This window comes from Nymphalis io, chromosome Z (assembly GCF_905147045.1).
Source record: "Nymphalis io chromosome Z, ilAglIoxx1.1, whole genome shotgun sequence".
NCBI classification, from domain to species: domain Eukaryota; kingdom Metazoa; phylum Arthropoda; class Insecta; order Lepidoptera; family Nymphalidae; genus Nymphalis; species Nymphalis io.
Genome location: NC_065918.1, coordinates 13,394,008 through 13,421,506, shown reverse-complemented (window position 1 = coordinate 13,421,506; position 27,499 = coordinate 13,394,008). Strand labels below are relative to the sequence as shown.

The 27,499-nt window shown below is 29.9% G+C and overlaps 1 protein-coding gene and 1 pseudogene across 1 annotated transcript; both read left to right on the top strand.

Moving 5' to 3' along the window:
* Window positions 1-3,556: 3,556 nt before the first annotated feature.
* Window positions 3,557-27,204, top strand: LOC126780515 (retinaldehyde-binding protein 1). The gene is made up of 7 exons (XM_050505075.1): window positions 3,557-3,669; window positions 19,432-19,659; window positions 20,643-20,802; window positions 21,266-21,327; window positions 21,636-21,829; window positions 24,061-24,177; window positions 25,822-27,204. Exons 2-7 carry the CDS (start codon window positions 19,446-19,448, stop codon window positions 26,080-26,082), a joined length of 1,008 nt encoding a protein of 335 aa, XP_050361032.1. The 5' UTR covers window positions 3,557-3,669; window positions 19,432-19,445; the 3' UTR covers window positions 26,083-27,204.
* LOC126780678 (uncharacterized) lies at window positions 13,478-15,106 on the top strand (annotated as a pseudogene).
* Window positions 27,205-27,499: the final 295 nt, after the last annotated feature.

Below are 27,499 nucleotides of genomic sequence, written 5' to 3'. Positions count from 1 at the left end.
ATCATCTATGAAATTAAAAAGAAAAGCAAGAATTTAGTCCGGTGAAATAGTTTATCTATACAGGTCCATCTTTATGGGTTATAGCACTAATCAAATAATCGACCGTCAAAAATCAATACATCATCATAATCAGGGGTCCAATTCTAGTAACAAATTGTCACTTTATCGCAATCGAATCGAAGCGTGATCGTTGCCGTTTACCCGTTTTCCTATTCTTTAATTTAATTATCGACGATTGGCACAAAAGTTAACAATTAAATTTGGTTTTGACACAACGGTCAAAATATGTTGATCCCAATAAATATATAATAGTCACAGTTGGCTTGGAATTGAATCGGGAACGTATCCTAATCGTTATAGGTTAGTAGAATTTGGCCCTCTGTAAGTGAGGGGCGAGTAATTACAGGCGCCAAGGACCGTGCATTGCATAACACCGTGCAATTACAGTATAAAGAGTAGGTAGTCCATATTTCTTAATTCTTACCGTACCAATATGTATGAATGACACTTAGGTTCCATCAGGTAGACAATATGTTTCCAACAAAAGGTAGTAAAAAAACCGCAAAGTACTTATTTATTTTCCTTTTATGCCAATAAATATCGTAAAGTTGTAATAGTAAATAAAGTTTTTTCATTATAACTAATTATGTAATCGTAAGAACACTGCATGTTCTGTGGCCTTGAAAATCTCGTTTCTTTGCGTGTAAGCACCTGTAAAAAGTCGATCGAAAATCCACTTTCACGTATATTCGAATCGCTTAAGAACGAATACATTTATCTTTATAGCATATAAAGCTTTCTTTAGAATAATTTTATTGATTTTATAAGTAATCAAACAAATTTTAAGTCCGGCAACGCACCTACAAGCCCTCCGGTGTTGAAGGTGGTCGGTGGAAGTCCCTTTCCATCAGGTGAGCCTCCTGCCCGTTTGCACCCCTCTAACATAAATATTATTATCTAAATAAAAGGCTTAAAATTATCATGTTATTTATATTGATAAGTAAATTTGTGACAAGTAAATTTAAATTGTCGTTAATTTATTCCTATTTCGTTAAACATATAAATGATTACTGTAATACATGCTAACGCTAACTTCATTGTTTACATTTTTGAGACTTACAATTCTCTCATGTAAAGTTTTTGTGACACGGGTATAGTTTTGGCAGCGTTCGCTTTTCAATTGCTTAGATCGGCAATTTTTTCTCCACCAACGTGGCATTTTTTCATGTAAGAGGAGGGCGAACTGGTAGCAGGTTCTGCTGATGGAAAGTCACTACCACCGCCCACGAACACCTGCAACACCAGAGGTGTACTGTCGGCCCTTATATAGAGGATGTTAATATACGTACATCCGTTATGGTGAAACTATGTGACATTTTTTTAATTACACTAATATGATTTCATGTAGCTTTGTTCAAAAGCGTTTGATTAAATACTAAAACCAAAAACTAGAAATATCAAATAGTAGTTCGAGAATATTACCTAAACATTATGTTGTTACCTGTAATACTGTGTTTAGCTAAAATAAAAAATAACGAACAGTACGAAGTGTAAACTAATTATTTTAATTAAATACTGTTTTCGGATTATTGAATTGAGTATATATTTTTATCGTAGGAATAAAAAACGATTTTGTCAAATAATTGCAAAGAAATAAGATATTACACATACGAACAAAAAATTACTAATAAAAAATTAATACATAAGAGAACGAATAAAATGTTGGGAAGCAAAAAAATTTGAAATTAGTATTTTTCCTTGTCCTCATTTAGAATACGAAAACAATTGCGAGGACAATAGGTAGAGTTTTTTTATTTATAATTACTGTGTTACACAAAATTAAGCTTAAAATAATGTACACTATTGCCACTCCACCTAGCCAAGTCGTTGCACAAACTTCACCATCCCTAATTGCAAATTCTAGTTCCTTCTTTGCATCAACCACTCCAGTAATGCCAACCATTCCGCAATTGTTAACACCTCCAATCGCATCCACTAGCTCTGTTTTGCTATCGCCGATTCTTCCACAAAAAAATATTGTAACCTCACATACAGCTTTTGAAAGATTGCTTCAATTCCTGAACAAACACCATGTGTCAAAACGAGAAAGGGTGGAATTAAGCAACATGCAAAAGTTTTAACGTATACACCATTAAAAGATAGTCTTTTAGAAAAGGAAAATAAGAAAAAAGAGAAAGCAGAGAAAGAAAAATACAAAACTGAAGGTAAGAAGGCAAAAAATGTAAGAGAAAAATGGAAGACAAAATAACTACTGCGAAAGCAAAGAAAACGCAAAAACAAAGAAACAAGGCTAAAAGACGTGTTTTACAAGACATCCAATCGACCTCCGAGTCAGATTCAAGCCTCCATAACATTTGTGACGACGATGAAGATGATGACTTGGAAAATAGAGAAGGGATTGGTACTAGTACCTGCCTTATTTGTACAGAGTTCGGGCGCAACAAAGAGATCTGGTACAGATGTACGGTGTGTGGGCTGTGGGCACACGCAGACTGCACCGGATGGATTCAGCAGAAGGATATGTGTGTGACAACTGTTAGAATCTGTTGACTCCCATTACCCAATGCGTACCCGCATGTGTGGGCAATAGTGGTCAAAGTGATTTTTTTCTTTAAGTCATATAATTAAGAAAGTTGGTCACCAAAGTATATGAAACTCGTCAGACTGATAGTTGATTAAGTAAACTATGTTAAAAACTTATATTAATAAATATTACTACAAAGACCTGTGTTTTGGAGAGATTATTGCTTAAGTGACTCCCATTACCCACTCCTCCCCTATATATATATGTCAGTCGATTGCCTATTTTTAAATTGATTTATTTAATACTTCTTTAAATAAACTTTGCTTTTTTTCATAAATAAATACAACCTATTATAATCGAAAAAAAGAAAATGTATGTATGTGTAATGTATACAAATAAAAACGTGTAAAAAGTCGGTATCCGTAACCAAAAAAAAAACGACTACAAGGTAATTAAGTTCTAACTTACCCAGGAGGAGAGAGTCATATATTTGTTATTTTTTTTATTTATTATTATTATAGAAACATATATCTACACCAATATTATAAATACGTAAGTAACTTTGTCTGTCTGTTACGCTTTTACGGCTAAACCACTGAACCAATTATGATGAAATTTGGAATGAAGCAAGCTTGAACCTCAAGGAAGGTCATAGGCTATTTTATATACTGAACACCTGCTCCTCCCCCTAAAATGTGTGCGAAGCCGCCGGCGATAACTAGTATAATACGTTTTGAGCTAAATATATTATAAATTGAATAGTAATGGCTGCATATATTTTTCATTTTACTCTTAGGCCGGAAAATGAGTTGGTATAATTTCATTGCCTACTCTGAGGTCGACGAGTGCCTTGAGGTTACATAGATAATAGAAGGTAAATATGCCTATTATAAAAATAATTTTAGATTTATTTACAAGGTATTTTGAAATCATTATATTTTTGAAAACGTTATGATATATATCGTTAATGCGATTATGATCTTGCTTCATTTGTGGTATATTGCACAGTGAGTCGAACAAAAGATAGAAGACCGGTGCGCGGGCGCAGTTGATCCATTGCTCTCTTGTACGTCGTTGAGTGAACTTGCTTTCGGCACTGGATACTATCGCGTGATTTTTTATTTGTAAGTTTTTTATTTTATAGTAGATTTAAGTAGAAATTAGTTTTATTTCATTTTTTTAATTCTGCTAGCGACCTTAAAATAATATATTTTATATTTTGTGTATTTATTTTGAATTATTTACGTATATGTTAAATGACTGTTTCTTTAACGTAAAACATTAAAAAAAGTTTTTATTTTCTTATTTATAATATAGTTTTTAAATAATTTGTAACTTGAAATTATATATAATCTTTATGTAATTACATTAAACTAGTTTTTCCATTTTCTATTTTTGGCAATATTTTTAATTAGGCAACTTACCTGTCTTTAATGATGCTAAGTTTGACTAGTTGGGTTTTACTGATTTTTGTATAATTACAACTAATCGTGTTTTAATGGTCATTGCTTTTCGTAATTACTGGAATTTTTTTTCATTTATTTTTTGAACAAAAGTTCAAAGATGAACTTCTTTTCAAATACATTTATAGTTTCATTTTATCGTATCTCTATTTGATCCTTATTTCAAATATAACATAAGATTGTGTCGAAATTGAATACTAATCAATTCATTTTGTTTTAAGCAACGAAATTATTTCAAGATAATATTATTTAGCAAACTTAAGAAAAATATCTTACTTGTCAATTAAACAATAATAAATTATAAATTACGTTATAAATTAGCCCTTTAATTTTCACAATACAATAAATATGCGAAAATTTTTATATTCCGAAAAAGTTTTATTACGAAAATGATTTCCATATTACATAACTCCATAAAATTTGTGTATGTACTTGAGTGGTGTTATGTTATGACTATTCGTTAACACACTAAACCGCTTGTTTAACATATACTTCGTCAAATATGAATTAATTTTTAATTTATTTTGATAATGATTCTGTGACCTTCATGGTAGAACAGTCTCTAAATAGTTTTTGTAAACGTTAAACATTTAGTAAAATTACATTACTCGGAACTAGTTCTTATAAATTAATTATAATTTAGTAAAACGAAGATAGATGATACAACTTAGTTATATTTTTCTATTAATTATTATAATTTATTTAATCTAAAGAGTAAAATTAAATATGGAGGTTTCCAGTATATTGTATTACATTTACGTTTTTAATTAAAACAAAAATGAAAGATAAGGAAATAGACATACGAGCGTTACGGGTACATCTACTCGTCTGTCTTAAATAAAATTATAATAAATAACATAAAATATATTTAGTAGATTCTTAATGATTATCCTTTATAATTGTAATTTAATGAATAACAATACTAAACAGACTTGAATATAATAACAGTTTAAAAGTAATCTCAGAGGAAATCTCGAGAATAAATTAGATAATGATATTTTATACGAGTTTAATTTTTTCAAGGTGTTGATTTTTGTTTTGAATAACAACTCAATACGAAGTAAGCTTGAATCCCAAGGACTTAGGCTAATTCGTTATAGATAACACCTGCCTTCTTTCCTAACACGCGGGCACAATGTCATGAAGAGAATGATTTGCTTTGACAAGATTTCATGCAAATATTGTTAAGGAACTGACCTAAAAATATAATATATTGAATTAAAATAATGATTTAACTATTTCATATTGACAAGCGTTTCTGCATACGAAATAATATTCATAATTTATATTATTTATATTTATTTAAAGTTAAAATCGAATTTAGTTAGATTTTTACTTAATTAGAGACAAGTCATTATGTTAAAGTTGTAAAAAACTTTCCAATTTACAAAATGAATGTATATTTTTTAATTACGATATCTGTCTAGATTTTCATCCGTGCCTTTTCGACTAAATATCCCTATTTTAAACACTCACTCATTGTGATGACATTCCTAATCGGAATCAAAACTTATTAATTTATTTGAATATGAATAGAATGTGATGTTTTTTTATCCCTTTTCTGGCGTGTATCTACGCTAATTGAGCGCAAAATATTGTGCCAATGTCACGTATAAAATAGATAAATCTGATGTTTATATGTTTTTTAGTCACTCGTCATTCCCAATTGACAACTATAAACTAAACGTCACGTTCAGTAATATACATTATTTATTAATGCGTTCATTGTACATCGTTTTGTATCGTAATTGGATAATAGGTAAACATCGCGTGTAAGACGAAAATGAATTTTCAAAATTAAACGATGTTCACATATCACGCAATGTTACGGTCGAATATCGAAAAGACACTTAAATATTTACGTCCAACTCAAGTATTTGAGACGCCGACCTTTAAATTATAATTTGGCATTGTTTATATTTTATGACTTTCGTATATATTTAAAAAGATAAATAGTGTTCTACTATATTTGTTTTATTTCTGTTACTATCTTAGAAGCATAACCTTTTATTTTTTATTTTTTTAATCATATGTAGACTTGTCAATGAGTATACCTGAGTGTCAGTGGCCACCACAACACATAAACATGGACGCTGAAAGAATATTAACCATTCGTTACATCGCCTATTGAATGATGCTCCTTGTGACTATAATGAGGCTCTCTCATCCTTCAAACCGAAGTACAAAAAAACTAATTATTTTCATCGGTAGAGTTAATCATGAGTGGTTCCCTTTCCAGACATATTCGCTTCAAGTTCTACCACCAAGTAGAAGAAGCTTAAATTTTTTATTTAGTAATATAAACCTGAAGAAAAAAATTTCGAACAAATTTCAGTGCCTGCAACCATTCCGCAGATAATTAGACTTACAGTCCGATGAGACAGCAACCAACACGGTCGTAGACGGACAAATTATAAATACTTACGCCACGCTTTTTATCATATATACACTTATTTTTGTGGTGAGTAATATTTCTTATTTATCAATATAATATTTTATAAGATTTAAATTTATTAATTTACCGAGCCAAAAACGAAATACCATTACAGACTGACGTATAGGTTTATTCTTTTGCTCCTTAGGTGTTCAGCTTGAAGCCAATAACCATAATGAGATGCTATATAAACGAAAATAGTACTTATATGAAATAGAATTGTTATTCTTTGAGAAGTACTACATTTTTTTAGACTAACATGTGTTTAATTTAATTTCGATCAAGTCACGATAAAGTAAACAGATACATAGTTACTTTAGAAGATAAAATACAATTGTCTAATTTTTTTTTTTAAATATCGTAATTTTTTTTTTATAGTTAAACGTTAAATTATTCCTATAAACCGGCAAAGCGGTTATGACTTAGCTCGTAGATGTAAAAAAGTTTTGACCAAGCGAATGTTGTATTTGATACGTAGGTATATAACGTACAGAAGTGTTTAGGCGTGAGGCCAGGTGCAAGGTGGTATACAAGGTTACAAATCTAGGCATGCGATTAAACTAGAACTGGTTTAACAATATATTATAATTATTTAGTATTTTTATCTATAATAATATTATAAAAGCGGAAATTACGCTTCTACTGCTAGAAGACTGAACCGATTTTGATGAAATTTGGTATGAAGTAAGCTTGAACTCCGAGGAATGTTATTGAGCTGGAGAGTTTTATTGAAAGGAAGCACTATATCTTAGGAACCGATTTGTAACAGTAAGGCAAGAAAAGTAACAAACTATAAAATCTACAAATATCCTTACTAATATTATGAAGGTGAGTACGTTTGTTTGTTACGCTTTCACTTCTTAACTGCTGATCCGATCACCATGAAACTTTGCATACACTAACAGTAGTAGTAGTTACTACTAGTAGAAGTAGTTCGTAAAAAAACAAACAAAGTTACCTGTATAGGTAACATTTTAGTATCCGTTATATTGGAGACATATAAAATTGTGTTCTTTTGCATCTTCACTGTATAATTTGTATGTGAATATGACAAATGAACAATTACAAATTACAGGCAGTTTAAAAACGTCAATTATAATTTTAATAAAAAATATAATATATATATATATATATATATATATATATATATATATATATAAAATAGCGAAATTGATGACAATAGAAACAGTTTATAAGAAATTAAATAAATATGAAGTAAATAAAATACATAGTTTTCTTAATAAATATTTTTTTAAGTATAATATTATTTAGGAAAACAGTGGATATATATATATATATATATATATATATATATATATATATATATTCTCCCCTCTGACGAGAAGGATATACATATATATACATATCCCTCTCGTCAGAGAGGGAGCATGATGGTATAAGAACAAGTCATGCGTTTGCCGTGACGTCACTGCTTACTAGTCGGTTTAACTCCCAAGGGGCGCCAAGAGATGTTACATATATAAAACCGTAACTATAATATCTCTTCGATTTTTCATGGCAGAATTCAAATTTGGAATTAAATTGACTATGGACTGATTTAAGTGACGTCATAAGGCAATAAAACATAACATAAATATTTTCGTTAATACAACGAAAATATCTTTTTAAATAGCCTTTTTGCACATGTTTATCCACCGAACGCTCCATCATAATTACTTTTGACTTCAAGCTGTACCGAAACGATTAATCTTTCAAGAATATAAAAAATATGATTAAAGTTTTTGTAATTATCGTACAAAATATATGTTTATCGTTTCAAGTTAAAAACATTTCCAAATTGATAACAACGAGAAACTTTAAGGAATATCAAAGCAGAGAATATATTTCTCTTAATGGCTCTATTCCAAATTCAACTGTTATTTATGCATGTGCATAAAGGGCATTGATTGATAATAATGTGAATTTAATTGTATTAAACGATACACAATGAACACACACGATCAAATTCATGCACTGCAAATACATACAGAAGATTATTTATTACCTTAGTATTCGTTGTTAACACATTTGTAAGCGGAAACAATATCAGTTAAACGTCCTTAATGCGCCCAATATAAGAAAATATTGAACGTAAATTAAATTTGTGAAAATACAGGTTTTGCTTAATATATTTAATATATATATACAAGTTATTACATACATTAATGTAATTACTAATGTTTATTTAGTAATATTTGAATAATATCAAATTCAAAATGAACTATTTTATACATATAAAAAATCACTTACTTATATACAAAAAAAAAAAAAAAACATTTGCCATTTGCATTTGACATTGACAAGATAGCGATTTCAAATTCAAATATCGAAAAATAAATAATTGAATTAGAAGGGCAGTTAAGCCAAAGAATTATAGCGTAATATTTAAAGGTTCGATATTTTTATATAACCTACGACTAATCGCATTCGATCGTTGCACCGTCGGTCAGTTATTGACGCTCATATGTTGCTTAATATGGCAATGTCTATTACTAAGTCGAGGCATTGAAACTTGCTTATAAATATTATAATATTAGCAGGATATTACAGGTTACGGGTTCTCGAATATCCTGAAGTACGTGTGTTCTAATTAAAGCTGTTGTAAGATATACTTCGCGTTCGTTACCTTACCGATACTGACGTGTGAAACAATTTGAAAACTAAGACGAAAGTTATCATATACGACATTACTTAAAAACGTTGCTTAGTAGCTGTTTAGCTAAAGACTGATTTCGCTCTTTCTGTTAATATTCATTTGATATTCGAAAGTATATGTAGCATTTTATATCAAAATGTCATTTATAATTTAGCAGAATTAAATTCGCAGTTTCTTAGATTTTATTCGAACTGTGATGTGCAGATCTTGGAACAATCTAGTTTAACAGCAAACTTTTATTAAATATAAATTTTAAAGTTTGTTATAGTGTTGCCTTATAAGTAATTTATAAACGAAAATGGCTAAATATATTAAAAAGTTAAAGTAAACGAATTCTAAGCTTTTCTTTTAATAAAATGAATAATTCAAATTATAGCAAAGTACATACGCATGAATTGCCAGTGAAAATACTTAGATTGGTCACTTAAAATTATCTTATAAGTAGCTTTACTTACTCTTATTCGAATATATCGGAAAAAATCTGTCTGTGAAAAATGCATGGAATTAACAATTGCTAGATTTCGTATAGAAATTATCTAGTAGTTGTATTTAAATACTAAAACTATATTTATAACATACGACGACGTAAAAATAAGTATCTTTCTGATTTCTCTCGATTCCTTCGCAAAAATGAAAGACATATTTTTATCATATATCTTATTCATATGTATGTAAAGCATGTATAAATGGCGTAGAGTACAATTTAATGCGCTTCAATTTTGCGTTTATAATAGCGTAGCTAGAATAATAAATAAATAGTTTTTATATATTTATTTTATTTTTTTAGTTTTATTAATATTATATCTATTAAACGTCATTTTAAATCTTCAATTTCTTTAACCCCTACATACATCTTTCTAATAAATTTGGAATCATCTTTAAGAAGAGTACTTGAGTCGTTTAGGTTACTATACACACACACACACATATATATATATATATATATATATATATATATATATATATATATATATATATATATATATATATATATATATATATTTATTTAGAATAGTCTACAATCGCAAAATACACAGGTTATATATATATATATATATATATAACCTGTGTATTTTGCGATTGTAGACTATTCTAAAACAAAGTAAGAATGCTAAAAATTGTTTTCTATTTCATATATTTATATTATCCAGGGACAATATTAATAATTTTATTAAGATCTCCTTCACAAATTAAAAAAACATCAATTTTTAGATCAAATTGGACATCTAACATCTTAAACGCTCTTGACTTAAAAATCTATAATAATGCTATTATACCTAACTGTGTCTGTTTGTTGCGCTTTCACGGCTAAACCACTGAACCGATTTTGATAAAATTCACCCAACACGCACGCGAAGTCGCGGACGAAAACTAATAATTAATGAAAACAATTTGAAAACTGTACATACATATAAATATATACATAAATTATTACACATAAATGACTATATTTATCAATTTTTTTATATAAATATAATCAGAAATAAAGTTTTACAAGTATACGATGTTACGGTTAAGTGAACTTAGTGCTAGTTTCCATTCGGATTGCTTCAATAACAAGGACAGATATGTTTAGATATAATATGATATCCTTACCGCTTTTGCGTCATACAAGAGCGCTTATTATTAAATTCTATATAGATATAACAAGTTACAGGTAAATTATTTAACAAACACTGTGATTACAAGACAAACTGTTTACTTTTTAAACGATTATAGCTTACAAGAAAATCTTTATCATATCATAAGATAAATGTTTTCTCATTATGGTCATTGATCAGTGTTACTGTACTCCGCTGTACGCTGTTACGCCGTTTATATATTTCGCTTCGGGTATTATAATTTTTCAAAATAAGAATATAATTAAAAATAATATAAGTTTTTAATTATTATAAATTAATTTATAACTTTATGTTTATACAATCAAGCGTCGAGAGAAAACTTGCTAAGATTTCGCCCGATAAGACTAAAACGCTCTTTTTTGTTAAAAGTATTGGACTTATAGCGTACTTTTGTGTGCTACGTTCTTCATTCGTTAACAGAGAACGTTGCAATTAAATATACACAAAAAAACTTTAACTATAATTATCTAAATTTTTCATAATAAATAAATTCTTAAACTATTGGTCTTGTCGAATGTCCAGTTAAAGCCATTAATAAGAATTAGGTATTAAAGCGGAGTTTATTATAGTACTTAATTTTTTTTTGTCGGAATAATAATACAATCTTGATAAATCTTCATGATAAAATTAATTAAAAGCAAGTATGTACATAAATATTTATAATTTATATTAGTTTTTTGGTAAACGATTTGTATCTTTTATTGTTTGCTAAACAACGAAGCAGAACAGGGGGACCTGTTCTGCTTCGTAATTTTACCATCTACTTCAGCGATACTCAACCTTTTCTTTACAGGAGCCACAAACACGTGTCATGGTGTCGCGGGCCGTAAACGAATAATATTTATGAAATGATTTCTAAGGTTTCGGGATTGTTACAAATTAAATGAAATAACTATGAACGGATTAATCGTGTATATTTTTTTTTATCATTCATGACGTTTCAAACACTGCAGTGGTCGTGGCCACAAGCAGTTGTTTAACTCAAATTATTTAGGTGAAATTTAAAATAGTTGCAAATAAAGTAAAACCAGGTGGGCCAACCACAAAAGTCCCGTGGACCGCAGCTTAAGTGACGCTGGTCTACCTTTTGACTGCTTCACAAGAATTGTATACTTAAAAAAAATATTCGATTCGTATCGATTAACACGAAGTTTGAACGTTGTTTACTGTGAACGATAAAACGGGTTCCGTATGACGTCATATCACCTTGTTTACTTGTGTTCGTAATATTATTATTATTAATTTGTTTTTTATTCATTTCCTTGCTTTATATTTTATTTTATAATAGCTATATATGTTGTTTTGTTATCTTATACGACTTGCGCTTAAATATCATCCATGCTCAAAATGTATATGTATACCTTCATGGTGATCGGGCAAACTGTGTCTATTAATATTAAACAGATGCCGACATCCATTTTTGTATATATAATTTGACTCCCCTCTCGACGTCATTAAGCTCACCCCTGTCGCTGAATCCAACAAAGGGCTGGCAAGGGTTGATTTAGATCATAACTATACGTACGTAAAGGTAAACATGTTTTCATGTGAATGTTCGAATTAACGATAAGTCGTTTTGACGCATCACGGATATCGCTTTTATTATTTGAAAATATAAATAACATTCGTATTATGTTAGACTTGCTTGTAATTAGTAATTAATGAAAAATGATGCTGTTAATTTTTTATTGCGTTTAATTAAAAACTCGGTTCCTTTTAAGTTTTTTTTTTGCCTCCATGATTTTTAATTTTTATAGTTAGATCAGCGTTATAAAAAGTTATTATTGTGAATTCACGTGCTAAGAAAACTGCGCAATTAATAAAAAATTTGACATATCATAATAAAAGGAACTGATGGGAAATCTTCCACGTTTGGGTGATTTTTATCAATAACGGTAAGAAAAAGCATCATAAGAAATAGCTACTTTATAATACTAAATAAATGTAATAATATAAATGTAAATCGTAGGTAAAAACGAATAAAACTATTGAAATGGAAAAAGTCAAAATTAATCTTCACCCTAGGAGATAAGGCCTCTTTTCTTTATAGGGAAGTGTAGTGCTTATTCCAGTCCATTTCATTGTTGGTTCATGTGCCGTTGATAATTATGCGGCAGATTTTAATCCGATACAGGCAGGTTTCCTCAGGGCGTTTTCTTTCACTGCCGAGTAAGATACAAATTAATAATTTCAGTTGTGGTAGCGATTTCGTTTAAGTTTCGTTCTAACCACTGGGCATATTATGTATTCAACCCACATTATATAATTTACTAACTATTAATAATCTCAAGATCAGTGTTTGTGCTTTTAATGTTGTCAAAATTTTAATGGTTTAGTTTAGTAGATACTTAAACGTTTAAGTTTCGCACTTAAAACTTCATATAATATTTTTTGAACAATCATTGCCGACTTAACAAAAGTTGTAGCTTTTTTAAAGTAATTATTCTTCTAGATATTACTTATATAATATGCGGAAAAATATGTTTAAGAAATTAACTTAGAATGTGAACCATTGATAAGATCAAACATATTTATTTTTAATTGGATAAGTCACGGTTGTTACAAAAAGTGTATACGTTTTTTTAATTTTTTCATAGTATAAGTGTGTATTCCTATCTTAACTTGTTAAATTTGATTCTTCGTGACCTTTAAGCGGTTGAATATGTACATGATATAGATAATGAACGAAAACCGCTCAACTACGAATTTCACAAAGCTGTCGGAAACCGAGAAACGCGAATGTCTTGTAGCATCGTCATGTACGCTGTGATTATTTTTCTCTTGTCCGTTGGAAATGTTTACAGTCTTACTTACGAAGAAGTAGTAATTGTTTCAAAAAATACAAATAATAAGTTGAACGAATTGCAAAAATTATCTCCAAAAGAAATCGTTAATTGTCTATCGCATTTGGGAAAAGTAAAGCTGAGTATTTCGCAAGCAGAATTAATTTGGGATTCGATTATTCTTCTTTATAAAGCTACGTCAAATATTCCCACTAAAGTGTTATCGCTACTACACTGGGTCACGATTGCTATAAAGCCAGAAGATTACCAAAATTTGACTTTGAGTAACCTTGCCGTCATAACAAATTTCGGTTTAGATTGTAATTTAAGTAAAGACCAGCTTTTGGCAATAGCTGACCAAGTTTTTGAAGACTTTGGAGGTAAACATCTAGAGGATTATACGTTTTAGGATTTAACTGCCCTCAGGCAGATTTTGTGTGTTTTTGAGGGTAGTGAAATAGAGAGAATTCATCCTAAGCCGTATAAAGAAGCTGCGCTACTAATCGGAGAATTAAATAATTGTAACATTGGCAGGTTTTGCTAAATTAGCACTTGATAAAGATGCCTTTGGTTTACTAGATAATTGGCTGAAAAACACAATTTGCATTTTGGGGGTTGTAGTCAAATATCTACCAGAAGAAGTTACATCTTATTTAAAAAAGAAGCAAGGGAATGATTTTCTCAAAGAAACCAATAAAAATATTACTCGAGAAGAGGACTGTGACGATTTGGTTAAGCGGCTAGCTTGTTCGTATGCCATGAGGCATTCGATCGTATTCACGTATGTTTTACCAATGATATCGCGTCAATTAATATCAGTGTCGAAGTTGATTATTTGGGTTTATTCTTCTTATAGTTGGAACCCCTCCCCTCTCGTTTTGCGGGTTGGTGGGTACACATACGGACGATTTTCACCCCACAATGTTTTTCTCAGACGAATTATAAACACAAATTAAACACATTATGCACACTGGTAGGGTACAAATATCAATCATCGGTAAAGATTCACGTCTTATAGACTTTGGGCCACCTCGGCAAGAGGCCATTTAATTATTCAAGTTACAGATCGTAACTCTTAACCGATTTGACCGTTTTCGTAACAATATGACTTGAAACACGATTATTGTGTCATTTATATATGTATATAGTTATTAAATTGAATAAAAAATGTGAATAGTTTACGGTCATGTTTCGTTAGACATTTGGTAACAATTTGTGAAGCTAGGCTATAAATCATAACCAAAGGTTGAATTCGAAGGTTTTTTAATAACATGGTATGGTCGACCTTTATCTGTATTATTGTATCCAACACTTGTGTCATTTACTGATGAGGCAGACTACTTTCTACCCGAGACAACATATAAAATTAGCATTAATTCATTGCTCGAATCATTTAGATGACTGTCCGCACATAAAAAAACCGGCATGAATCCTAAAAAACCGAAAGAAACAGCAATTATATACTACAAATCAATTTATTACATTTCGTATAATATACTAATAATGAACTCCTATACAGGTTTTTCCCAAGGCAGCTAAACGTGTTGATTTGATCGGTAAAACATACGTGAATACGATCAACTTCGACACTGATATTAATTGACGCGATATCATTGGTCGAGATCTTAAATAATCTATGATATTCACTACGGATTCTCGAAAAAATGGCGTTTTCAATGTCCGCGAAGTTGTAATCGGAACTTCGAAAGTTAAATTAATGTGGTTATAACTAGTTAAGTGGAATAGAGTTAGTTAGTATTATAAATTAAGGTAAATTAATCAAAATTGTTTATAGTGCGTAATACAGCAGAACAATTAGAAAATCGCATGCAATTTGTAAATTTACGGTTTGTTTGCCTTTATTACTAGTCAAATTGGAATAGGGTATAGTCTATATTTACCTAAGAATTATATAACCTTTATTGACTTCATGTTATATACAAATTCCTGCAATATAGAAATATTACATTTACTTACTAATAGTCAATATAAAAACTCCCTCGGTCTCGAAACAAAACAGCCAGGAGGCCATCGTTTCGTTCTTGAGGTGTGTTATCTTTTGTATTTATGTACACTGTATTTAGATTTTTTTAATTTATGAACACTGAATTATTTAAAAAAAAATCACATGACACAATTCAAAATTCTCTTTGTGCAGTTGGAAATGGAGTAATAAGGTTGTGCTTGTTCATTGTACCGGATTTTTCTTAAATATTCTAAACTATTTTTCCAAACATATAAATGTTAGAAGAATAAGTATATGCGCATTTTATATATTATTATTAATAATAAAAATAATAATAATCATTTATTCAAAGACAACAAAAGACACGATTGAGATACAGCAAAAAATTAGAAATTATATTGAAGTTTTAATGTATTTTATAAGATAAACTGTTTCGTGTGCTTTATCTAGATCGAATCAAATCTAACAATTATCGCAAATGTGATTTGAATTTATTTAAATTTTTGCAAAATATTGACTTATGACTTTTAGAATGGATTTATTGAGCTTTTATTTGAAGTTCTATATTCACCATTATGAGAATCGATTGACGTTTTTATGATCTGTCTTAACTGTCAAGGGCATAAATGTCGTCCATAAAATAATGGATTTCTTCTGTCAAGGTTTTAATAGTGGTTGAAATTCATTTAAATTGTGTAATATTATGCTAAACAATATATAATAATGAAATATAACAAATAATTATTATTTTAAACATAATTTGAAAAATATATTTGAAATAAAAATAGAGAACATTTTAATAGCAATTGAACGTTTTCAGCTTTTTTCCTAAGCCATATTAATTGTATAATCGAATATTCCATCGCTAATATCAGTACTACGCAATTAAACGCGATTGTTAAAGCTATGCTTACATAGACAACATAAATCCGATACGAAAAATATTGGCAACATATTATACAAGACATGTAGGTAAATATAATTGTAGTAACGAAATAGAGTCAGCCAGCCATGTCCCCATAGAATGGAACTTTCATAACAAAGTTTCTCATGATACACTTATCTGACCAAGTGTACCCGATCTTAGTCAGCCTTGACATTTTAAGTGTATCGTGAAACTGTGCATGGCAATTATTCCTGACTTAACCATACCTTACGTAACGGATTATTACATTTAGAAATACAGTAACAAAAGAAAAGATTATATAACATAACACAACATATATTACGAGGGCGTAATGATAATGAAATGAATGAATGTTAGATTAAAAAAACCATTCACTAGGTTCCTTCAATTTCAAAATATGGCATTGTGTAAAACATAGTAATAAATAATAAGTACGAGCTGCTATTTATATATAAAAGAACCATTTTTCTATTTTAGCGCAATGTAGATAGGTTGTTGTTTTTTGAAGTCGTTTTAACGTTTGTTAAAGACCTTAAAAGTGTAGTGTAATATATTAACAATAAATGCGAAAATTGTGTTTGAATCTTTGTTACCACTCACACACATAGTGTAGACAGCTGAAAAAATTTAAAGTATACATGTGTATATTTATGGGTCGGTTCCGATATAAGAACTTTTTTAATTAACTAGCTGAGCCCAACTAGTTATAGCAATCTTGTATTTGCTAGGAATCATATTTTGGGTTCAAAGTATCTTTATTAAATTAAGCCTTTATACTATAGGCTTCACATTATACTACAAATGCCCATAAACATCCTTATGTAATAAACGAGTATTTGACGCGCTCCACTTAAAATTACAACCAAAACAACTCAAATGATTGGCAATTTATATAACGTTTTTTATTTAAAAATTATTCTGATTGCAGTGTACTGACTAAAACTCAATTATGGATAAGAAACGTACCATATGAATTTTTGCAATGGAGATATAGTGATTGTTATTATTATTAGCAAATAAGATTTAACTTACTACTTTAATCATCCTAAAACGTTTTCTCGTTATCGATTCAAAATAGATATTCGTGATAGACAAAAAAAAAAAACGATTGACTGGATTAATTCTAAGTCTGTTAATTTTTCATGAAAAAAACCATCGAAATACCAAATTCTCCACGAGTTGAATATTCGAACAGGTAATTCAAGGAATCGTTATTTCTGCCGCGAATGTTGGACGTAATACTTGAATAAATATCGCAAACTAAATCATGACATATTTTGTATGTCAGCCTCGTTATAACCGGCTCCAGCCAATTTTCGTTCATTTTTACAAAACTCTCTAATGTCACAAGATATAGATAAAAATACAAAATTGTGTAATTATAAAATGTATGCATTTAAATTAATATATATATTTATATACGAATATAATAGCATTACATAATTATTAATTAATAACCTCTATTACTATTTCTAGTTAATGAGTTTATTGAATAAACTTGTTTATTTTTTTATTTGGTTTATTATATATATAATATAATAAATTTGCCATTAAACAAACCTATACCATTAACAAAACATTTCTTATTAAATACGTATTTAAATATGTCCCATTTCTTTTTTCATTTAGTAAATATATATTGTTATTTATTTTAAAATCTGCGCAAAAGATTGAAATATATATTAATTATCTTAGTAGTCTAAGTAATGAGTTTTTATTGAAATCTTATTAAGTTCAAATTGCTTTAAGAAATAAATAATCATTACAATTACTTATTGAAAGTTAAAGTAAATCTATCAAAGGTTCGGAAAAAATCATCTCTAAGGCAAAAAAAAACATCTGTTACGAAGCTGTAAATTAACTGAAGGCAAAGAAATTAAAATATTGAACAATCGAGGACACGAGACGTAAGAATGAAATGATGAAATTAAGAAACTAGAATATAAAATTCTTGGAAATCTGAATATCTTAAATAGCTTCCTAAAACTTAAAACCTTTCCATTTTTTTATTTATTTTTTTAAATTTGTATAGCGAGAATTCGAATATATAGTTTATTTATTGCTCTAAAATTGTATGGTGTTTCGTTTAAATATATAGTTTTATATTTAAGTAACTTCATCGAATATTATTCGATTGTAAGAGTTTAAAAATCACACAATAAAATAAATATTTTAATATAACTTAGGTACACGTCAAGAAACTGTGCGGGAAAACTTATTTGTTGTGACAAAAAGCGTTTCCTTTGATTTATTGTCGGGAAGTTACCAGGTCGTGTACTTATAGCGGTCTCCTTGTCCTTCTGATATGTCAAATCATCAACGACAACACTAACACTCCCTCAGTATAATTCGTCAGCAATGTAAACGTCACTAACCCCATATTTACTATAGCTTTTACCGTAATGTTCCTTAACTTGTATGAGCACTTATAATTAAGTATTAACAGAAATATATTTAAAATTAAAGTGAAGGGAAAGTCTAATGTTTAATCAATGTTAAATAAGTATTGCCTTGTAATTATCCGTTATGTGAGCCTTGGCTGTAAACTTATACTCTGATCTAGGCTACGGCAGAGACCTTGACTGCAACTATATAATAAGCATAAGAGAGCCATACTTATCAGAGATATTCTTTTTTTTTTTTTTTTATAGAATAGGAAGGTGGACGAGCATATGAGCCACCTGATGGTAAGTGGTCACCAAACGCTCTTAGACATTGGCATTGTAAGAAATGTCAACCATCGCTTATAGCCAATGCGCCACCAACCTTGGGAACTAAGATTGTATGTCCCTTGTGCCTGTAATTACACTGGCTCACTCACCCTTCAAACCGGAACACAACAATATCAAGTATTGCTGTTTTGCGGTAGAATATCTGATGAGTGGGTGGTACCTACCCAGACGAGCTTGCACAAACTTATACATAAATATATAATTAAAGCATCAAATTTATTTTTTTTGCATACATAAATTGTGTATTTCTTAAATGCGAAAATCGTGTCTATATTAACATTCACGTAAATGTTTTTTTTTAATTTAGTATATTTTGTTCTCAGGTTAAAAATAAAAAATGACGACCGCGAGCGTCTTGCTCACCGTGAGCACTACGTGGACCGCCAACAACGATGTCTGTGAGAAAGACGAGCGCGTGGGCCGGTCCGGCAGAAATATAGCAGCAGTGGCAGCAAGAGAACTAAGAGAAACACCAGCAACTAAAGAACAAGCTATACGAATTATGCGCGATTGGATACAACAGAATAATGATATTAAAAATGTTAGACAAGGCAAGTATTACTAAATTTCTGTATGAATGACGAAGGGGTGGCAAGATAACAATGAAACGATAAAATATTGAATGATTCTTTTACATAACGATATCGTGTCAATACAGGTCAAACAAAATGTTTTTATTTAAATAGAATTAATGACATAAAATTATAATAGCCAGAAGCACGATATATTAAAATAATGAGATTGAATTCTCCCGATACGTTTCAATCACGGTGGAAATTCTCAATAGAGATTAGCCAACTGGACGAGTGCATTCTCTAATTCTCACTCTTATAATTCAATGGGACGGCGTGACTAACAGTTTTGTGCTTTGCGACGCACGTGTGGCAACATTGGCAATTTCTAGATTCTTATCTTCTACTAAGAATTTCTCGACGGGAAACCAAATAAGTTTTAAATATTCCACCACGGAGCAGCTATATAATGATAGTGAAGCTACTAGATATAGCGTATCAGTGTTAATTGGTGGAATGTGGTTTAACAAGTAACAGGCTGGTATCAAACAGAGTTTTACGGATTTGTTCAAGTTCATTCGACAAACGTCATAATTACTACGCGAGAAAACGAGTAAAAATTTATTTTACAGATAAGAAAGAAATTACAATAAAGACTATAAAGATAAGTATAAAAAATTTTATCATAAAAAACTGGTTTAGAGCTTAAGAAATCAAGTCCTGGTTTTATATTAAAAAAAAAACTTAACAGATGACAATCACATTGCCTTTGTATCCACAAAGAAATTGTTTGCAATAAAACCAGTTGAACAGACATTAAATACCACACAGCTTTATAATATGTCAAGGACGCCAGGCCTTGTTTATCATAAAGAAAGCTTTGGGAATAATATCCCTTATATAAACTTAAACTCTCGGTAACATTGCCTTTCCCTTCTCGAGACTTAAATGTAACAAGATTAAAAATACAACACGCGAACAACAAATATTACCAAATTATAAACATGTTTATTTTTTTACAGATGAATCATTCTTACTACGTTTTCTTCGTCACAAGAAATACAGCGTGCCAATGGCTCAGCAAACACTCTTGAAATATTTGAACTTGAGAAAGTTTTATCCCAACATATTCACTAATTTAGACTGCGAAGATCCTAAAGTAAAGGAGATTCTAAGTAATGGGTAAATATTTTAAATATTTCAGTCCAGTCGGCTTATTAAAATTATAGAATAGTAAGTATTAAAGAGAGTGAATGCATTGTAGGAAATAATAATAGCAACTAATCAATAGCGGCGATATTGGCCTCAATATGCAAAAAAATAAACCTACTAACATGGTTACAAAACGAGGCGTCCGTATTATGCAAGATACTTGCTCAATTTATACTATTTTAATTATAAACAGCGTATCGTTGCTCACAAACGAGTATAGCTTTTTCGTTCAGATATCGACTCTATTGCTAGCCAATTAAGGTATGACACGATTTAGCCTGAGATAAAGGCCTGTGGGAGATATGTATCATCAGTTATTTGAAAGTTCCCGAGCGAAGCCTTGAACTCTTAGCATTGCGAACATGTTATATAAATGCAATTTCCTTTGGTGACATAATTGTTTGACGTTACAAAATAATTACTTAATTTCAAGGTACATAGTTGTTTCGCCGCTTCGAGACAGCAAGGGTCGTCGGGTCATCGTTTACAACATGGGTAAGATCTAGTACATTGACATTAGGTGATAACTAGTTACATAATGTGCTGTGCGATTTGCTTTGTTTGTGGAAGAGCACGTGCGAGTTTTGTATTTGTCTTTGCCTCCTGCGATGTTATTGACTTTGACACTTGTAACGTGCGACTTCACATGACATTACACATCTTCATTCATCCATAAATCCGTATGATGACTTTCACTTTGAAACCAAAGTGTTATTTTCGTTATTATATTGTTAATTTAGATCGCTTCATTCAAGATAATTGTTTGAATAAACAAATGGACATTATGATAATTTTATCTGCAGGCAAATTCGACGCGTCAAAATTCGGCTGTTGGGACATGTGTCGCGCTCATATGGTTGTTTATGAAACCTTGATGGAAGAGCCGACGGACCAGATTTTCGGTTTCACACACGTGGGCGATGGTAGCGGATCGACGACTGCTCACGTGACCACTTGGAATCCCATAGACTTTGCGCGTCTTATAAAGTGGGGCGAAGTAAGTTATAACATTTTTAATAATATACACACCTAACTTATATTGTAAATCTAAAATGGATACAGAAAAGGGCATACGCGAGTGAAGCTGCAGGCGGAAGCTAATTCTTATAGTTATAACGCATTTCAATTTTCAATGGCGGTATCTTTGAAATTGATCCAAATGATTTGAATGTAATAAAGTATAATAAAAATCCGTTGTGACCAATCCCAGGCTACAAGCCTGAAATAATAGAAAGTTACGTCAGTTATGACACAATGTCGTATAAGGTTCATGTATTTAATTATTGTTATTAATGACTCTCGTAAAACTCGTTCTGACAACGACCTGAAGATGAAATAAAATGATGAATCATCAGGTGTCATCTTTTCCCTTATACGTATACAACCTTCACCTCCTTTTGCCTTTGAGAGACCTGCAGCAGAGCAAGTGGTCGTAATTTCACAAATTTAGTTGTAATCGTATGTATTTGATATTTAATTAAATAAATAGACAATAGAATTTAATTCTTAAGTTGAAATTATTCGTGCGAGTCGTTTATGAAATTATATTTAGCCGAGTAGGTTTCAAGGAAGCACAATAATTGTCAATGGGCAAACACAAAATGAAATATTTAAAATAAAAAATAAAAAATATTACTACAATTATTTACCATAAAAATATGTATATGTACATGTAAAACTAGCGAGCTAAATTACAAAGACAATAATTGTAATTAATAACCCACCTATTAATTATAATTACGTGGCTAAAGTATTACAATAACGTCGAACGTCATTAAGAGCTGTCAGTGTCTTAAATATAAATTACTTGTAAAATAGTATTAATGACAAAAGATTTGAATAAAAAAAGGAGCTTAACTCTTTTATCGACTAAAAGTTAAACTGCTAAAAGCTGCTGCAAAAGCTACAAATTGTTGCAATTACATAAAAGTTAATATTAAAACTGGCAGTTTATAGTGGTTGATATAGTAATAATTATAACATAAATAGGCGAAATAATTAATAAAACTAAATTTAAATACAAAACAGAAATTGAACCTATAAATATTTATAAAATAAATGTCATAATTATGTGAATAAGAAATTATACAGTATCATTATAATCTATGACTTTTAATTTGTCGGTTCGAGTATAAGTAGTTTTCTTTTCACAAATACCAGTATTTTAATTTCTGACTATATACTCCAATGCTGTTTTTGATAGTTGAATTTAACAGTCCTAATTGATAATGTCAATCATATACGTCATACGTCAGTAGTCGTATGTACATGTAATTGCGAAGTATTAAATGTTGAAAGACTACGAATCCAATTTGAATAATTTTGTTTGCGTTAGTTTGTCGATTATTGCGGAAGGTTATAGACTTTAAACTTAATATGAAAGAAGAAGTGGAGCAGCAACTATAGAAAAAAATAAAATTGGCAGACTGTATGAAATAGACAAATGTAATCAAAATTTAATGCAGGCTAAATGTCACATAAAAAGTTAAACGTATTTTTAAATTATTATAAACTTTTAAGCATATAAAGATACGTTTAAAAACAATATAAATATAAAATGATGATTGTACAATCAAATATTTCGAAAGTATAAATAATAGACGAATCGAATAGATTATATTAATTTTATGTTATATTACAAACTAAAAATTTCGACATGTATAAATTTGATCACAAGTCGAAGTTTGATCACAAGGTCATTTGTAAAACTCTTCTTTAAAGAGTTGTAGAACCAGAAGAGGCCTTGATATTTTTGAAAATGAAAGTTAAGAAAATACTATGAAATTATACAGCATTTCAATGGAAATTACGAAAATACGCGCAAAACTACTGAGTACTTTGCTGTGATGTTTTATACCAGTGAGCTTATGATGCAATTTTTTTTAAATCCGGCTAATGTAGGAAAGGGTAATAATTATATAAATTAATGTAATGTATTATTTCGATTCTAGTCTTAATGTTATTTTTATCTATACTGCAGTTACATAAAGCTCTCTACAGCTTTGTTTGTTGGACCGCGCGTCATATGTGAATTAGAATATATTTATTCGTTTTAAAAGTAACGAAGCGAAACAACATAATAAGTAATTAAATTATTTTAATTTTAATAATTCAGATTTAATTATAATTTAGAGAATAATTTAGAGTACTAAGAAAACACAATAAGTATGCATACTTATTCAATATAATACAATTGTTATAAATAATAAATAACACATTTTGTTTCAGCAATCAATCCCAATGCGTCACAAAGAGTTCCAGCTCATAAATGTTCCGGTCGCCCTCAAGTATATCATTGACTTTGCGAAGACAAAAGTCTCCACAAAAATTAAAGAAAGATTACACGTAAGACTGTACACCTAATTTATATAATAATAACAATCTTTTAATGTCACGGCCTTTAGCCGGCCGAGCTAACTTCGATTAGATTTAGCTGGAGCTCATTACACCACGCCGCACTAGTGCGTCTTGGCGGATACACATGTGGCGTGGCAGTTGCATCTGTAATATGTAGTCATACTAACGATGCGTTCATTCACTGCTAAGTATAAATTATACACGAAGCTTGTACAGATTTGAACTGACGATCATCGTTAGGTATTCGGGCGTTCTGTCCTCTGGGCTAATTCGGTTCTAATAATGTAACTATCCTGTGTGTATGTGTAGTGGAATTCTATATACAAAGATTAGCTTTCTACTAAATATGTGTCAGAAATGTGTAGACAATTTGAAGCAAATAGTGTCTTCATTTAACCTCAAAACTATAAAAGACATCAATATGAGTGTTTCAATAGTTTCGTTACAAACTATCGGACTTACTTATAAACGTTGCTTGATTAGTTAAACACTGATTTCGCTCTTTCTGTCGTCATTGATTTGCCATTTGAAAGAATTCTGTTCAACTTAACAACGGCTAAAAACTTTTATATTTAAGACCGTAAGAGTTTATTTAGACAATAAGTCAGGGTGTCTGTAGAAACTTAAGATATTTAGTTATTTTTAAGGTAACATTTTTATTTATTGAAAATATATTTTTGGCTAGAACTTTGGGTTGACAAATGGAGAGTGATCGTCTAAGGGTTCTGTTTTGTTCATCGGATATGTTATCTTAAAATTAAGTTCCTGACTCTTGAGTCGTAATTTTACAATTAAGTAAATTTCTCATTTTATGCTAATTATTTATTTACATTTTGAATATTTTGTATGAAAATAAACGTATTTGTTATTTCTAGAATCATATTATTTTTTGCATCGAATATTAAGTCTTGTCAAAGGATTCATTTTCATTTTATAATTCTAGAACACGAACGAACTTAAATTACCATTATGTAGTAAATATAAAAACGTACAAATATTACTTTTTTTTATTCTTTATAGGTCAAACTTGTTTGTTTTTATTAGTTCCATTTAAAGGGTATCCCGGCTGTGTAAAACGGTTGCCATTTGTCATTTCCTGGTTTTCAAACTATTAAAGAGTAATCAAATGTACGCCGGTAATCAGAGTCCGATATTTATGATAATAACCGCGTTTTATTATCAATGCGGATACGATGAGTCAGGTAGACTTCAGGAAGTAGCTTTCATATATTATAAAACATGTAGTTTTTATATAGGTAGGCAGACTGACAGAAGGAGCCTCCTCGTAAGTGGTCACCACCGCATATATATATATATATTGGCATTGTAAGGATTATTAATTCTATCTCTGACTTTGACATTGCGCTTTGCCCGTTGTTAGAGTAGTAAAAAAAGTTAAAAGTTTAGTTACAAGTACAATTTGCATTTGTTTTTGTACCCATAATGATCATCATTAAAATTTCAATTTTATTTTATTTAATACTATTACGTTACATTTCTATTCGTCGTATATAAATGATTTGTCGTATAATGCCGTTGGTCGGCGCAGTTTTTGAAATGACACTATATACAAAACATATAGAATTGAGACAACACACATACCAGTCTAATAATAATACTAAATGTTTCCAGACTCACACAAATATAAAGAACCTTCAAAACGAAGTAGACGTTTCGTGTCTACCGACGTCTTATGGCGGTCACATACCCTTGCAAGAAATGATCGAATACACAAGAGATCTGATGCTGGAGAAAAGACAGATTCTACTCTCTTTAGACGAGATGGAAATGATTAACGCATCTGGAATAATATCTTCACGGAACCCATCAAAGGTCATTAAAGGAGACAGCGTGTCAGTCGAAGGCAGTTTTAGAAAATTAGAAATAGATTAACTGTGATGTATCGATTTAGATTAAACTAGAATACTAAGCATTTACGTAATGTATATAGTTTAAGGAATAAAGGATTTAAATATAAATACCGTGTCTGGTGGTAGCTGTAAATGTGCTGTCTTATTAATCATCGACTGTTATATTAGCATATAAGGATTACTACAGGAAATGAAACCATTATCAATTGTTTTATCTGTACAATAACGGCCGCGCTTATAAACGTTGTTTAGTTGCAACACTGATTTATCACTTTCTGTCACCATTGATTTGATATAAGAAAGAAGAAGACAAACATTGTTCAACTAATCACCCCCTAAACAACATTTATAGGTAAAATCGTATAACACTTAAAAATAATATTAAAATATAATAATTTTGATATATCCAGCTGTCATTTATTATTAAAATATGAAACAAAGGCAGCTCGACACAAGTATTAGTAAGGTATATTGTTTTTGTTTTACTGTTCTAAACGACGTTTATAGTTAAAATGTTGCTTAGAATGTTATGAGTTATGACATTGTGGTTACATCTTTATAATGTCGAATCGATGCGTGTGTGTGAAATAATGAATACTTACCGTTTAAAATTACGAATATCATTAAGTTGATTTGCCTTAAAAACAGCACGTTTGTCGTCGGTCACGTTGTAACATAGGAATGTTATCTTTCTTATTATTTTCAGTTCGATGTATCGAATTCGTTATAGGTGGTAAATTAATTTCTATGATTTGTCTTAAAATTTGATTTGAGAAAATATAATTGTTTTTGTTCATTCGATGTAGTAATGTATAAATAAATTTTGTTTGGTTATAACTATTGGATATCTCAAATGTTATAATAAATATCTACAAACTCACAAGTATGTGTTTTTAACAATTAACGTTCAAGAAATCAGTGGTTTCCGTGTGTATGCGTTATAAAAAATATTATTTTATTTAATGCATTGCAACAAAAATATTAAAATTTATTTTTATTCTTAGCACCCAAAAGTCTTGTCAGCTTGTTTGAGTGCCGACACGGTCTTTGAATATATGCTTAAACATATTTTTATTAATCATACAATAAAACCACTAATTATGGCAAATAATTAAATACATGCGATTTAACTATTGTTTAAATGGTGTTGAAATGACATTATCTTATTATATTTTTATATTAAGAAATAAAAATAAAAATTATTCACTTTTGTTTTTTAATCATCCTTCCGTGGTTAATTATATAATTATTTAATAAAAAATTTATTATGTGAAGACGGACTTAGATATCCTCTGGCGAGAGAACTTTCTGGAATTTTTAGGACTCATTCTTCTTGTTGGAGTTTTCCTCACGACATTTTTATTTTATTTATTATTTTTATCTGTGGACTTCGAAATGAATTTAAAATACGAATTAAACATATATTAACTCGATGGTGC